General features: G+C 49.2%; 1 protein-coding gene across 3 annotated transcripts in view; it reads left to right on the top strand.

Annotated features, from left to right (window-relative positions):
* Positions 1-863: 863 nt before the first annotated feature.
* Positions 864-14,722, top strand: part of CA12 (carbonic anhydrase 12) — a 49,587-nt gene continuing 35,728 nt past the window's right edge. The window contains exons 1-2 of one of the 3 annotated variants that reach the window (XM_014780803.2): positions 864-1,312; positions 6,220-6,240. In XM_014780803.2, coding sequence (XP_014636289.1) covers positions 1,228-1,312; positions 6,220-6,240 — 106 coding nt within the window. In that variant the 5' untranslated portion in view covers positions 864-1,227. The remainder of the gene's footprint in view (positions 1,313-6,219; positions 6,241-14,722) is intronic. The other 2 variants (XM_087428182.1, XM_004421668.3) reach the window with 2 other exon arrangements.

The raw sequence follows: 14,722 nt of genomic DNA, 5'->3' as shown, positions 1-14,722 counted from the left end.
GCAGAGTCACAGAGCAGGAAGGAAACCAAGCCCAGCACGGAGCGCAGTGCAGAGACATTCAGAGGGTCCAGGGAAGCCAGATGCACGAGTGACAAGGGTGATGGGAACAGCAAGTGGCAGTAACAGCAGGAGGACTATTTAGCGAGCACTAGGGGCAGCAGGTTAATAAGACCTTTGACTTTACAACTGAACATGGACTAAATACAAAGGGGATCAGAACCACATGTATATGACCAGATGTATGTATACGCATATTTAAAAGAACACAGATATGTGAGAAAAGCGGGCAGAAATGAGCAGCAGGTGATGATAATATGCCCTGGAAATGGAACTCAGACACTGATCTAGACCAAGATGCAAAATGCCTGGTGGTACAGGGCCTGACACATGGTACCGGCTCAATAAACAATGTCAGCCGCTTTCTTCCCCTGCTTTCCCAGAGAAGGGACGCCCCTGCATCCCAGAGAAGGGATTGATAGTTTGAATTAGCATGAGCCTTGTCTACTTACCTGTTACTAGAGGAAAGTCTAATTGCTTAGTAAAGCTGTGCACTGTGTACCCCCACTGTACTATTTACCTATTCTTAATTAACTTCTTTGTGTCTAAATTTCAAAGGTAAGACCTTATCAGGATGCACTGTACAATCCGCAGAAACTCTGAATTTGAATGCAGCCCCAGTCCCTAACGTGTGCCCAGTCAGGTAGGCACACGATGGGGGCCCTGCAGGAGCCTCTTGTCCATAAGGCACTGCACATCGGGGGCTTCTCAGTAAGGGCAGTGATAGACCAAGGCCGTGGCCACTGAAGCGAGCACCTAGACGCACCCTTCCCGGTGGGGCCGAGGCGGGCGGATCTCATCCACGCCTGCCCGTTGCTCCCACGGAGAACTGGGTTCCCAGGTCAGCCCTGCCCGAGGAGCGCCCGGGCCGCTGTCCCGCGGAGCAAGGCTGAAGTCCGGGCTGCAACACACCTTGGAACTGCAGCGCCAGACCTCCTGTAGGCAGGGCGTTCTCCCCCCTGCACGATGACATCATGTGTTTGGGGCTGAGTCGCTCCATAAAGCAGCTCGCGGGGAGCCAGGAGCCCAAGGGACGAAGTGCTCGCCACGGTGCCGGGCCGCACGCACGCGATCCCGGTGCGCGCCCCGCAGCCCCCGAGCACCGCGCGCCCGAGAGCGAGCAGCGGGAGCCGCCGGCAGCGCGCGCCCGCCGCGCAGGAGCCGCCGAAGATGCCCCAGCGCAGCCTGCACGCGGCCGCCGTCCTCCTGCTCTTGATCTTAAAGGAACAGCCTTCCAGCCCAGCCCCAGTCAACGGTAAAGTTTCTGCCTCTTCTTTCCTAACAGTCCTCAGCGCTCAGCCGCCCCTGGGCAGAAGGATCTCCTGCGCGGCTCTCTAATGACAAAGTAAAATTATTTTAGGGGAGCAGGGAAGGACAGGCATAGTACCAAATAGCACATTTTTTAGGAAGGATGCTTCGTTTTCCTCTGGAATGCACGACCTGCTGCGATTGGGGGAAGCACGTTGTCTTCATATTAGAATATGTCTGTGCGTTCTCTGAGCGCCCCCAGCTCTGGAGGGGTGGCTTGGGAACTTGCTAACGGGGGGGACAGAAACGGAACCAGGATTTAAAATATTGTGCCTGGATCCACGCGCGGATAGAAGTGACTGGCGTTCTGAGCGGCGTCATTGCCAGGGAAGGCTTGCAGTCGCCCCAGCCACAGAACCCTCCGACAGTGGTGGGCGCTTTCTTTGGAGGAGGGACTCTTTACCATTAAATTTTACCTCCAAGTCAAAGGGATGATTCTTCTCATCCTTAATCATTGTTTTTCTCCTAGCGCTCTACTATCCTGAACGTACTGTGTGTGTGTGCGCGTGTGTATGTGCACTCAGAAGAGCATACACACCTCATTTCTGAGTGTAATTAGGGCCCTTCACCTGGAAGGGCTGGAGGCTGAGGCTGCCCAGTGGGGTGGCAGGAGGAGGTGGGGGGAACCTGACCTGTAGGCTCAGGTCCAGGCAGTGAGTTGCTGTGAGCAGTCAAGGTCAGGGTAGTTAATCCGTTGGAACAAGAGGAGGATGCCAAGCTTTGGCCTGGCTCTCCCCCAGCTGGGTGAGCACTTTTCTGAGGGGTAGATGGCGACTTTTCTGGAAATTTCCCAGGTAACCGATGGTGGCTTCTGCCCTTGACAGAGTTTGCCCCAAGTTGAGAGATATTTGCAGATATGCTACGATTCCTGGACCCAGGTGAGGTTGAAACATTTATGGAAGAGCCCAAAGTGACCATAATGGCAGAAAATCGATCCCCCCAGCGATGCAGTGGTGGTGGGAAGTTGGTCCTGCTCAGCAGCAGGAAAGCTCGGAGCCTCCTGGTGTCTTGAAGGTCATTGCGCCCGTGGGGCAGGGCAGGGGCAGCAGGCCGAGCTGGACTGGCAGCAGCTTTGGCAGTACACTCAATTCAATTCAAAGCCACTGGCGAGCGTGACATGCTTGATATCATCCCCCTCATCTGGTCAGGGAGAAACAGAAAGGAGTTATATAAAAGTGGAAATTAATTTTAAAACTGCAAATTTTGACATGTATTCCCCTCTCAAGAAAGCTGCGCTGAGACCTGAAGTCTCACTAGAAATCTCCCTTTAGTTCCAAGCTGCTACAAGACAAAAGAGAGAAACAGCCATTCACTGCCTGTCTTTCCTGAAAGCTTGTTACTCCCCTCAACTCTGGGGCAGCTCCTCCTCCCTTCTCTTCCCCTGCCCGCCCTGCCCCCCCCTTTCTTCCCCTCTCCTCCTTGCCCCTCCTCCTCCCTCCCTTTCCCTCCTTCTTCACTCCCCCTCCATTCTCCAAGTTGGGGTGGGAGACGCGTGCAGCAAAAAATCCACTTTCACCTCATACTGAGTAGCCAGCCTGCCTGCCCCCGGATTCTAAGAACACAGTTTTTATTCTGTTATTCCTCATGCAGATTTCTTGTCTTTTTAACTGCCTCAGGGGACAAGGTCGAAGCAAAAATCACTGATGTGTAGAGTGTCAGTAGTAACCCAAGGTTGGGGGTGGAGGGGCATTAAGCTGGGTATGCCCTCTCCCCGGAGCATTTAAACTTCCAGCGGTTGGCACTGGTGAATGTCTGAGAAAAATGGCTGGCGTTGGGGAGGGAGGGAGCAAAATAAGGTGAAGTCAAGTGTCTTCCAGAGAAAACTTTGGAATTCTTAGTTGCTGTGGGGGAATAGTTCAATAAATTCTGCAGAGCCTGCTCTGTCTGAACTTGGTGTGGAGAGTTGGGCTGCCCAGATAACTCAGGGAAGGTTCTAGCACCCAGGACAGGAAGCAGGTAGCTCTGACCCCTGACCTGGATCTTTGTAAATACCATTTTCTCAGCAGGCACCCAGGGAATTCTCCCTGTCCGGTACAGACTGGGCCTGCAGGTTCTAACAGGCATCAAGCTGGGCCTCCCAAGTCTCCCAGATAGAACAGATGACCTTCTTGGGAAGGGAATGGTTCCCCTCCTGGAAGAGCCTGCTCCCTCAGGAAGCCACCAAAATGTAGCCACAGGACCCTTGGTCTGGCCTGCCTTGTGGGGTCAGTTTAGTCCTGTTAAGACTCCTGCCCCTAAAGCTAAAGGCAGGGAACCAGGAGGTGCCGTTTCCAAATAAAGCAAACACACACGCGCACACACACTTCTTTATAAAGTCTCTCTGAGGTCAGTTCTGAGCTGGTGATGAACCAGGCTGGGCCCTGACCTTCCTCCGATGAACCCCCCTGACGTTTTACAGTGCTTCTTCTCCCCAGCCTCCAGCTCCTGAGCCCCTCCACACACCGCCATTTATACCCAAAGCTCCAAGTCTGGAGGACCATGCAGGCTTGCTCAGACAGAGGAGGGCAGGAGATGCTCTGCTTTTCAAGAACAAGTCCCCGGTCTTATGTCACCACCTGAGGTCTTACAGTCCCAGATGTCCACTCTTTAACATTGTGCCCTGAGCTTTCTCATCTGAGGATGAGAACTACAATAATAGGAGAAACCTCAGCTTAGCAAGCTTTGGGGAGGATAGCAGAGGATGTAGGCTATTAGGACTATGATTTGATTTTAAGGAAGGTGCAATTAAAACTTCTGGCCACGGCAGCCCTGCTCAGAGGAGCAGTGAGGATGAACTCCCCTGTTGCTTGTGAAATTTTATATCCTGGGCCTCCAAGTGCTCTGCCTGGCTAAGTGGCAATAATCTGGCTTCTCTGTCTGAAATCCGTGATTGTATTTTAATAGCGAACCCCTCAAACAAAATGTGGAATGAAAATGTTGAGAAAAGAGGTTTGATGTCTTCTATAGCTTGGTTCCAAGGCAAGGCTGTTTGTTCCTTTCACTATTGTTTCAGTAAAAGGGGTAGTAGCAGATTTGGGGGTCACATACAAGTTTGGTTTCCCCCTGGTTCTGAAGGTCTTCATCCAATCGCTAATTCAGGGGAGGTTAATCTTGGGACTCAACTCTTGTGGAATCCATAGCAGGTTTCAGGGGTTCTGTAGACCTCTTGAAGTTAATTGTACATGAAATTTTGTGTGTCCAAGCTTATAGGCAATTTTATGGGGAAAAGGTCCACAGTACTCATCAGATGCTCTAGGGGTCTGCATTCCCCCCACTATCCCAAAGATTGAGGAGACTCACAGATTCCCTAAGTTTCTGGAAAGTCATGTAACTATGGAGAGACTTCTTAGTAGCCACTGATCTTCCACTTCCCCTCCGTGGACTTTCCTCTCCTCATCTATAAAATGAGGTGCCAGCTACAGGTGTGTGACAGAGCCCTCAATCCTTCTCTTCCGGGGTGGGGGGGTGTGTCAATCAACAATGCCCAAACAAACAAATCAGGAAGGAGCAATAGGTATGTTCTATAGAGATGTGGAGATAATGCCAAAAGAATCATTTTAAAAAGATTTAAAGCTGTGTCCCTTGGGAGCGGGAAAATGGGTAGGGGGTGTGAGGGGACTGACATTTGTATAAAAAGCCTTATAAAACCATCTGATTCTTTAAACCATGTACAAATATAATTTGATAAAATTACCAATTGAACTTGAAAATTAAAAACAAAATTAATTAAAAACACTGAGGCAAAAAAATGAAACAGAACAACAAAAAATATGAGATTAAACCAGCTTAAAGAAATAATAAAATTCCTCATTTAGCTTTTAAAGACCACACTTGGCTTAGGAAATGCCCAGTTGTGATAAGTGACTAGATTGCTGGTCAGTTAAGTTTTACTGTAAATCAATTCCCAAGAGAGAAAGGGGATGTGAGAGCCTTCCTCTCCCAGCTGTACCCTGTGACCAAGAATCCGGAGGCATTGGGAGAAGCTAGGAGAGAGGTACTTAAGAGGTGGAGTCCCCTTCTTTGGATGTGTCCCCTGAGACACCTGAGTCTCAATTTAGGGTCTCAGTCTCCTTCTGGAGGTGGAGAGAGAGGTGTGTAGGCAGGGTAATGAGAGCACGGCTCTGCAATGACTTGTTAAAAATGTGCGTTGATGTAGGAAGGAAGGACTGTATGTGCGAAGGGGTGGAGGGGGAGGGGGTAGGTGATTTGCGTTATAGACCTGGCAGAACTTCTCCTATGCCTTCCTACCACCCCTGCAATTCTAACTCAGATGAGGGTGGCAGCTTCCTTAAAGAAAAACTTTCCTTTTGAGATTAGTTTTCACTTCTTTATGTACTGTTGTGAACTGTTCTCCAGGATATGTTATTAAGTGGGAAAAAGCAAGATGCAAGACAGTGTTTCCAGTATGCCAACATCTGTGTGAAAAAAGGAGAGAAAGAATATAAATACATGTGTGTGTGTCGTCATACCGTGAAAGGGTTCACGCTGACTGACGAGACTGGCAGTCTCTAAAGGAGGCAGTGGATTGGGTAGAAGGAAGAGCTTTCAGACTTTGATGGCTTTTGGATTTTGAGCCTTGTGAATTTATTACCCATTCAGAGAATAAGATTTGGGTTCGCTAAGATGTCTGGGAGGCTTCCTCTCAAGAAGCCCACTCCCGCATGAGCCCCTGCACCAACCCACTGTCTTGTGCCTCTCTCCCTTGGGAGCACAGCTGCTCTGAGCAGCAGTTTTTCTGACACAGGCTGAAAAAGTTTTAATTTCTGGGCATCCACCTCCTTTTCAATTTCACCCACTTCAAAATAAAATCTGCAGTGTTTTCTCTAACTTGTTCAAGCTCAATCGTACTTACTTGCTTTGTTTTGTTCTTTGCAGGATCCAAGTGGACCTATATTGGTAAGTAGAGATCTTAAATACTTTTTTGAGGGGATGGCTGTATTTAGTGAAAAAGCCAGAAACTTCATGATCTGTGGAGATTATTTTGGGGGTTGGAGAAAAGCAGTTCTGGTGTTGTTAAAAGAGGGCACAAAGGCCTCTCTAATGAATCGCTCCATACAGGTTGCATACAGCACTTTCTCCAAGCAGAGGAGCCTGCTCTGTGCACTTGGGCTGTGAGTCAGAGTGTTAAGACTTCCAGATTCCTGCAAAGATTTCTCCCGAACCTCCCAGGTGAAAATGCCGAGGTTATCCCCAGACTGCAAGGACCCTGGGCAAGAAAGGGCCTTTCTCCTCGGGAGGACATTGATCCTACAGTAAACAAAGAATAAAGGGCTCCTTTCTGAAAGTTTGGCTCAGGCCCCAGAACTTGCACTGCTAGCGTATCTAGAATTAACTTCTTGTTGCCATGTTTGTAAGCAAGCAATGGATGAAGTGGTGATGATCAGGCCTTAGTGAGAGAGGGATGCTTGTCTTAAATAGTGTGCGACGGAGTTTCCATGGGATTGGGTTAAGAATGGCATTAGCCATCTGTGGCAGGCCTGCAAGATAAGCAGCTCGAAATTGGCTCAGCTGGTGTGTTGCAATGAATTGGAAATTTGGCCACCAGGTGGAGTGGGAACAAGATGCCAAGCACCTGGGTCCACTGGCAAGTATAGGAATGTTAACAATGTCTTGATAGGGACAGAGTCACAAGGGATGTGCAAGATAGATTATAATGGTGAGCAGGAGGGTGGAAGTGGCCTCATTGGCACAGGAAGGGTGGAGACGGGCAGGGAAGTTGATTATTACAGTGGAGGCAAAATCCAGAGAAAGATCTGACTCAGATTTGCAAAAGTTAGCCTTTGGATATTTGTTAGCCCAGGAGGCATAGGAAAGTCACTGAACTAATCAACCAGCTACCTATAGGCCTAGGTCTCCTCGGCTCTAGCATTGCATGGCCCCATCGTTGCTAATATCCCTTATGTACTTATCATGTGCAAGGCACGTTGCTAAGTGGGTGGATAATTAGAAGGGTAGGCTCTGGTCTGTAGCTTGGAATTACTTAAAACTCACAATTCAAAGCAGAATATAATAGGTAATACTAACAGCTAATGAATAAATGGTTCACTGCTCTGATGGTTCAGAGGAGGATGAGATTGCTAGGGCTGGATGGTCAAGGAAGGCTTCCTGGAGGAGGAGGGCTTTCCCCTGGACCTTGGAGGATGGGGAGGATTCAGCGTGGTGAGGAGGAATTACTGTTTGCCAAGATGATGATCACATCACATGAGTGGAGGCAAGAAAGAGCAAGATGGTATTTGAGGGAAAACATGTAGAGAAGGAGTTATAGGGGAGTGATGGACTCTAAGTTCCAAAAGATAGGTGGGGTCAAACAGGCGAGGCATGCAGAGGCAGGCCAGACCTGTCTCACTTTGTCCCACAGATAGAGGGGCAGGGCAGGGAGTGATCTGTGTTTTAGGGAGAGTAATGTGGTGGTAGGGGGTGGAGTGGGAAGGATGGGAGGGAGGCAGGAGGTGTTTGCCTTTGTAGAAGTCCCATTCTGTGTCTTAACGTCCAGTTTACGGTGATGGCAGTAAGAGGGAAGGAAAGGGCAAAGCAAGAGACCCGAAGAAGGAAAAATTGGCAGAGTCTGGGCCTCAGGGCCCCTTGGGCAGGTTCAGTGTGGGAGGTGACAAGAGCAGTGTAGGAAAGAAGGCGGGACTCGGGTCCCGGGCCTTATTCCATATGATCTTGAGTAAGCCATTCGAAACTTTTGAGTCTCGCTTTCCCCACCTGTACCCTGGAGAAGGGGTAGTCTAGATCAGTGTTCTTCAGACTGGCATGGGGTCACCTACATCAGAATCACCTGGAATGCTCTCCAAATATGCAGATTTCTGGGCCCTAGCCTGGCCCTGGAGGAGGGAGGGAACCTGAAAATCTTGTCTATTTCACGCACTCTCCAAGTGATTCTTACGCACACTCTTAGAAAACCTCTGATCAGATGGTTCTCAAGGCCTTTCTAGCCTGAGCCTGGGGTAACTTGCCCCACCTCTTCTATCAGCCTCCCAGGTATAGTGGAAACACAAATCAAGTCTCTCCAGGGGGCCCTGCCTCTCGGTGAGAGCCCCCCTGGGCAGAGCGAGATGGTTACAGAGAACAGAGAGACACTGTGTCAAGGTGTGAGAGGAAAATCTTACTGCCACTTAGTCATGACATGGTGTTCCCCGAGGGAGGGCTTCTCTGTCTGGCCGTAGGGACCAAGCCAGAAGCATTTCTTCCTGACTGCCAGCCCTCTGTCCCTCTTGTCCTGCACAATTAGAGCAGCTCTTTGCTGAGGAAGCAGAGGGCAGAGTCTAATGCTGCACAACATGCATTAGGTGAGCACAAAGGCAAATCAGGCTTTTTATTAGTGAAATGAGCATGCATGATGTGGAGTGAGCCCTCAGTGGGGGCCAGTGAAGGAGGACGCATGGAGGACCTCTAAGGAGGCAAACAGGTCCAGGCTGGCATCTGGCACCTGTGCTCAGAGTAACACAGGTAAACAGAGGGCCTGGCACAGGTGCTGGGGGGAAACACTTTCCAAACAGTAAGGGCTGCCTTGAATGGGGCAAGTCCTACCAGGCACCACGTGCTGGTTTTCCCAGGATGCAGACCTCAGCTGCTTTGCATGTAGATGCTGCTGAGTCATCCATGCTGAGGGCATCCACCAGACCAGCGGGGCCTCCCGCTGCCTGGAGCACATGGTAGGACTTCTAGAGGCACGTGGAAAGAACTCTACCCTCATCCCCCTCCACACTGAGTCACCAGGCTGACTTCCTGGATGGCCCCCCAGGAGACAGGAGGACCATCCTACAGCCAAGATGGGGCCAACCCTGCCCCTGTGCCCTCCTCCCGGCTGGCTGAAGCAGCAGCTGGATATGTGCTAGGTTTAGAACTGCTGAGTGGGCCCTCCCCCTGGAAATCAGCCCCAAATCAACCCTGCTGAGCTTCACCAACTCTGAACTGGAGGGCGACTGCAAGTCAGGTTGTCATGTGAGCTGAGGATAAAGTCTAGCCTGCTGAAGTGAATGTGTGCTGGTAGAAGTCAGGATAGTGCGTGCCCTTGGGGTGTGGAGGTGACCGGAAGGAGGCACGAGGAGTGCTGGTCATGTTCAGTTCCTTGATGTGGGCACTGTGCTCGGTTTGTGAAAATTCATCAAGCTGTTCACTTATGATATAGACACTTTTCTGTATGTATATTATATACAACAAAAGAGTTAAAAAATTCCAGCTGGCTGGGAGAGTCATCCTTACCCTGATAGTTTTTTTAGCCGTCCCCCAAGAAAAACCAAAAAAACCTCTTAATGTGTTCAAAACAACAGCAACCAGAAAGAATGACTGTATTGGAACTAACAACCCAAGAACACATCATGTGAGCAGAGACTGGGCACCATGCTCCATCCTTGAGGATACCAGACATTGCTTTGGTGCTCCTTGGATGTGAGCTAGTTCAGAAATAGATGAATACCGCTGTTTGCTAGAGATTTGGGAGAAATAAGACAAACCTCCAGAGGAGATGGAATGGAAGGGGAACATGGAAGCCAAGCCCTCCTCCAGGAGGGTGGGCAAGTCCCACCTTTCTCCCAGTCAGGGCCCCGCAGGGCATCCACCAGACCAGCCCCTCTGTCCTGGTGCAGGGAACTCTGGAAAGATGGTGGCTTGGCCTGGGGGTGCTGGGCAGCAGGCTACAGCTGCTCCCAGGCGCTCCTGCCCATCTTCTCTGCCAGGGCTGAGGGCTCTGGCAGGCCTCCGTGTGACCCAGGCACTGCCACTGTATTCCTCACGTTGTTCTCCTTTCTCCTAGATGATAGATTCTCTGTCTTAAAGAAGTTCCTTTGGGAATCAGGAAGGGATCCTCCATTGGAGCAAATCTCATTGGTTTTCTAGGCTTCCACCTCCACCCACCTTCTGTCCTGAATCTGCTGGAATATTAAGTTGCTATAAATGAACTTTCCCTGGGGCTTGGGACACCCTTCCCAAGCCTTCCAAAGCAGAACTAGAGAAGGAACACATGCAAGGAGGCTAGGAGGAAGAGCTCTTTCCTTTCTATTCTTTAGTAGTGATAGAGGCACCGTGTGCCCTCACACTCCAATGCAGTACGAGGAGCAGACTGAGTCAGAGCTAAAGGGAGAACTGAAAAATGGCAGGTAGGGGGCAGGTGCAATTAAAAGCCTGCTTTAATTAAGGAGAGCTCTTGTCTTTACCAAAGGCAGAGAGGCTTAGCCAACTCAAAGCACCCCAGCGACTTCTCCCCAACTCCAGCTGCCATCCTGAGGATGAATGAGAAGAGGCACAAAGCACTCTCAGGAGAGAGAGCCAGAAAAGGCCAGAACATGGTTTTCATACCGGGGAACTGAATCCCTAGCCCTGTGTCTTGGGGATTTCCCTTGAGGCTAGCAAGCCAACCCACTACCATTTATTAAATCTGTGCTACAGTTCCAGTTACTTCTAATTAAAGTTGTGACATCCAGGAGCTGTTTGGTTGTGGTCTGGTCCACCCACTTGTAATTACTTCTCATCTTTCCCGAGTTACAAAATTGAGGTTTGTGTGCTCCCGGGGATCTTGGCCTGTAGCTGCCAAAATGCCTGCCTTTTAGTGTTCCCAGCTGGCCTTACCAGCTGGGTAAAAAGATAGGAAAGCTAGCATTATTTCCTAAAGGTGGCTGTAGTGGCATGGGGTGCGGGGGAGTGTGAGGCAGAACACCAGGAGGAAGAAGTGGAAAGTGGACAGAGCCCAGAACTAGGCAGACCTCCAGGGGAATATCTGCTAGGCCACTTTCTGGCTGAATGGTGTTAGGAAAGTAACTTAACCTCTCTGAACCTCGGTTTTCTCAACTGAAAAATGGGAGTAATAGCATCTACCTCACTGGTTCTCAAAGTGTGGTCTCCAGATCAGCAGCATCGGCATCTCCTGGTGCTTGGGTTTCCTTCCCAAATACTTAAGAGCTAGAAGTGAAACACATGGAAGGAGGCTGGGAGGAAAACCCAACCCCTTCGCCTCCTGTTCTTTAGCAGCAATCAAAGCGCCATGTGTGACTTTGTTAGAAATGCAAACTCTTGGACCCATCCTAGATCTACCTACAAATCAAAAACTCTGGGGCTAGGCCTTGCAATCTGGTCTGACAAGCCCACCCGGTGGTTCTGACGCACACTCAGGTTTGGAACCACTGTCCGCTTCCTAGAGTTGTGGTGAGGATTAAATAAGAAACTAGATGGAAAGAGGCTAACAGTGCTTTGTGTGTAGTAAGTGTTCAGTAAAGCTAATCCTCATTTTCTTTCCCTTCGCCTCACAGAGTTATGGTGGAATTATATTAGCTCATATGTGAGAAAATGCCTTGTAAACTCTACAATATCAAATACACGCGAGTTTTGTTAGAAAGGATCTGCTTCTTCGTGCTTTTCTGAATTGCCTGAGTTTTTAACAGCGAGGAGGTACTCCTTTTATATTTTCAACAAAGGGCATTTCCTTTGTGAGAAAGAAAGGGACTGAACAAAAACACAAGGGCTCCAAGCCCTTGTCCCAAGGGCCTAACAGACCAGAATGTTCTTTCCAGCCTTGTCCTTCAGACCAGGGTGAAGTCGGATCTAATCTCCCTGGTGCTTTCCTGGCCTCTAGGCACCAGATATCTGGTTCCATAGCCTTGGCCACCACAGCCATGCAGCTGAAGTCACCAGAGAGCAGCAGTACCCTCTGCCTCCCCGCCCAGGTCACAGCTGCTGGGCCCTACTTGCACCTGAGCTGCTGGGCTGAGCCTTGATTTAGGGCTCCAGAGCGGAGGCCTGAACCTGGGAAGAAACCTGGGGCTGGGCTACTAGGGCTCAGAACTACCTAAGCCCAGCCCCATGCAGGGGCCCTCACCCACCTGAGGCAGTCAAGACTTGGAACTGCAGGGTGAGAGCCGGTGGGAGAGCTCAGAGCAGGTCCTGCCAGGAGCCCTGTCAGTCCTCAGGCTGTGCTCAAACTTGCCCCTTCTGCTTCGTGCTGGTCTTGAGCCCCAGCCGTGAAGGTGAAGGCAGAGTATATTCCTCCAGGAGCCGATTAAAGCCCTTGGCAGCCCATCCTCAGCACGGGAGAGAGAGGAGCCCTGGGGTAAACCAGCTCAAAAGAAAGATTTAAAGCCAAAAGGCTGAATTCAAAGCAGGTGTGTGAGCAGTTCCTGCTCCAGGCAGGGACTAGAAAGTCTGGTTTTCCCAGAGGAAGAGAATGGATCAGAGATGATTTCAGCAGGATCCCACAGTCTCCCGGGAGGGAGCAAGGGCCTCTTTCTTGGTCTATTACTGTCTTCCTCTGCAGGGCAGCCATGGGGGTGAAGGGTGCAGGCACCACTGTGGAGCCCAGGAGCACAGCCAGACTCTTCCAGGGGCCAGGCCAAGTGGCCACGAAAGAAAGCACCTGCTACAGACAAATGTATTTCAATTGATTCTCTGATACACACTTTTCCTACATTTTAGCATCTCTGAAATTGGGATATATCTTGTCATCCATGGCATCTAGAAGCAAGGAAATATGGTAGTTGTTCCGCAAATACTCACTGAGAAGCACCCTGTTAGATGCTAAGAACACAAAGAAAGGAGCTGAAATGATTAATTTCAACAATAAATAGTAAAAACAAGGAGGGGGGCAAAAAAGTGTAAAAATACTGCCTAGTTGGCATGCTGTCCAATGTAGCATATAGGAATGATGGGGACTCATATTAGACTTTGAACTATAATTTTTTCCTATTTTCAGTCAATCCTCAGTTCACATATACTTCTTGGTGGTGTTGGATCAGTATTATAAGCATTTATAAACAAAGTAGTTTAGGTGCTATTTTTTTCTTTGTTTTTGTTTTTTGTGAGGAAGATTGGCCCTAAGCTAACTTCTGATGCCAATCCTCCTCTTTTTGCCGAGGAAGATTGGCCCTGGGCTAACATCTGTGCCCATCGTCCTCTACTTTATATGGGATGCCGCCACAGCATGGCTTGACAAGCGGTGCATCGGTCTGCCCCGGGGATCCGAACCTGCAAACCCCCGGCCGCCGAAGCAGAGCTCACGCCCTTAACTGCTATGCCACCAGGCGAGCCCCTAGGTGCTATTTTTTTCTGGTTTGCAAAAGTATTCTTCTAAGGAACGAGATTCCCAATGACCTGACAAGCATTCAATTTATGCCAACCAGGAAGGAACAACACTAGCTGCCACCTCCTTGTGTCTATAAAGGTTGACTCAGAACTGGTATAACTCTACATAAAATAGTTCATTTAGTTCACCTTAACCTTCTACATGATTTTACAGTCATTTACTTCTACTAGATCAGCTGTGTGACTTCTGGATAAACTGGCTGAGACCCATCCAGATCTCATGAGGATGCCTGCAGATTCAGGGCAAATGGTTCATGCTGCCCCCACCTCTGGGGTAGGTGGCTCAGGAAAGGCTCCTCGGTTATTATGAAAGTGAGATTTACTCATAGCAGGAAATGGTGACATTGGCAAATGGTGCCTTGTGCTTTCATAGGCTGGCCCTCCCTTAGTGCCCCATCTTCTGGGAACTGCATGAGAAGTGGAGAAATGAGAAGAGGTGATTCTGAAGTTTGTGTAACAAAGATGTTTTGTAGCAAGTCTGAGGCAGTCATGCAAAGGACTATTTCCCCTTCTGGCTTTGGTACCAAGAAGCCCAGGGGCAAACTGGTGGCTCCAACTTGAGCAACTGTCTATTTTTCTGTGACCTGCAAATCTAAAGATTCTCCCTTGATACTGCCCTTCTAGTTTATAGGTATTTTTCCTGATCCTGAGCCAAAATGTTATAACAAATAGATTTCTGGAATTTTTATTTAGAAGGGACTTTTTTATTCTGCCTCCCTCCATGGATACCATTGTTTAAAAGATTTGTTTTAACAAATTAATATAATTAATGAAATAGTTAATTTTTCCCTTTTGTTATTAACCAAAGATAGAAAAATCAATCTGTTTTCAATTAGCCCAAGATAATTGGTTCACATTCATTCCACAAACATTTATTGAGCAAATACTGAATGCCAAGTGTTGGACTAGGTGCTAAGGAAATGATGAACAAGGCATGGTCCCTACCATTATAGACTGAGAATCTGGGAGGGGACAGTGAATTAGACAGGGCTTTACAATACAAAGAGATGAAGCATGGAAGAGAGAGATCTCACCTAGTGTTTTGGAGAAAGGGCTAGAGGAGCCTTCCTGGAGGAGGAGATGTCTAAGGTGAGACCTGGAGGACACGTAAGAGCTAGCCAGGCAAAGGGCAGAGGATGAAAGGGCAAATTGTGCAATGATCACCTAGGCTGGTATGTTCTGGGGACTACCGAGGAGCTCAATGAGGAGGGAGGGGGCTGGGTAGACAGGCAAGAGCCAGAGTGAGGAGCTTGTGAGCCAGCTGAGGAGTTGTAACCTCATTCTGGAGGCAGCACGAGACTGCTGG

This window comes from Ceratotherium simum, chromosome 3 (assembly GCF_057802395.1).
Source record: "Ceratotherium simum simum isolate JZ-2026a chromosome 3, ASM5780239v1, whole genome shotgun sequence".
Taxonomy (NCBI): domain Eukaryota; kingdom Metazoa; phylum Chordata; class Mammalia; order Perissodactyla; family Rhinocerotidae; genus Ceratotherium; species Ceratotherium simum.
This window is presented reverse-complemented; position numbering and strand designations above follow the sequence as displayed.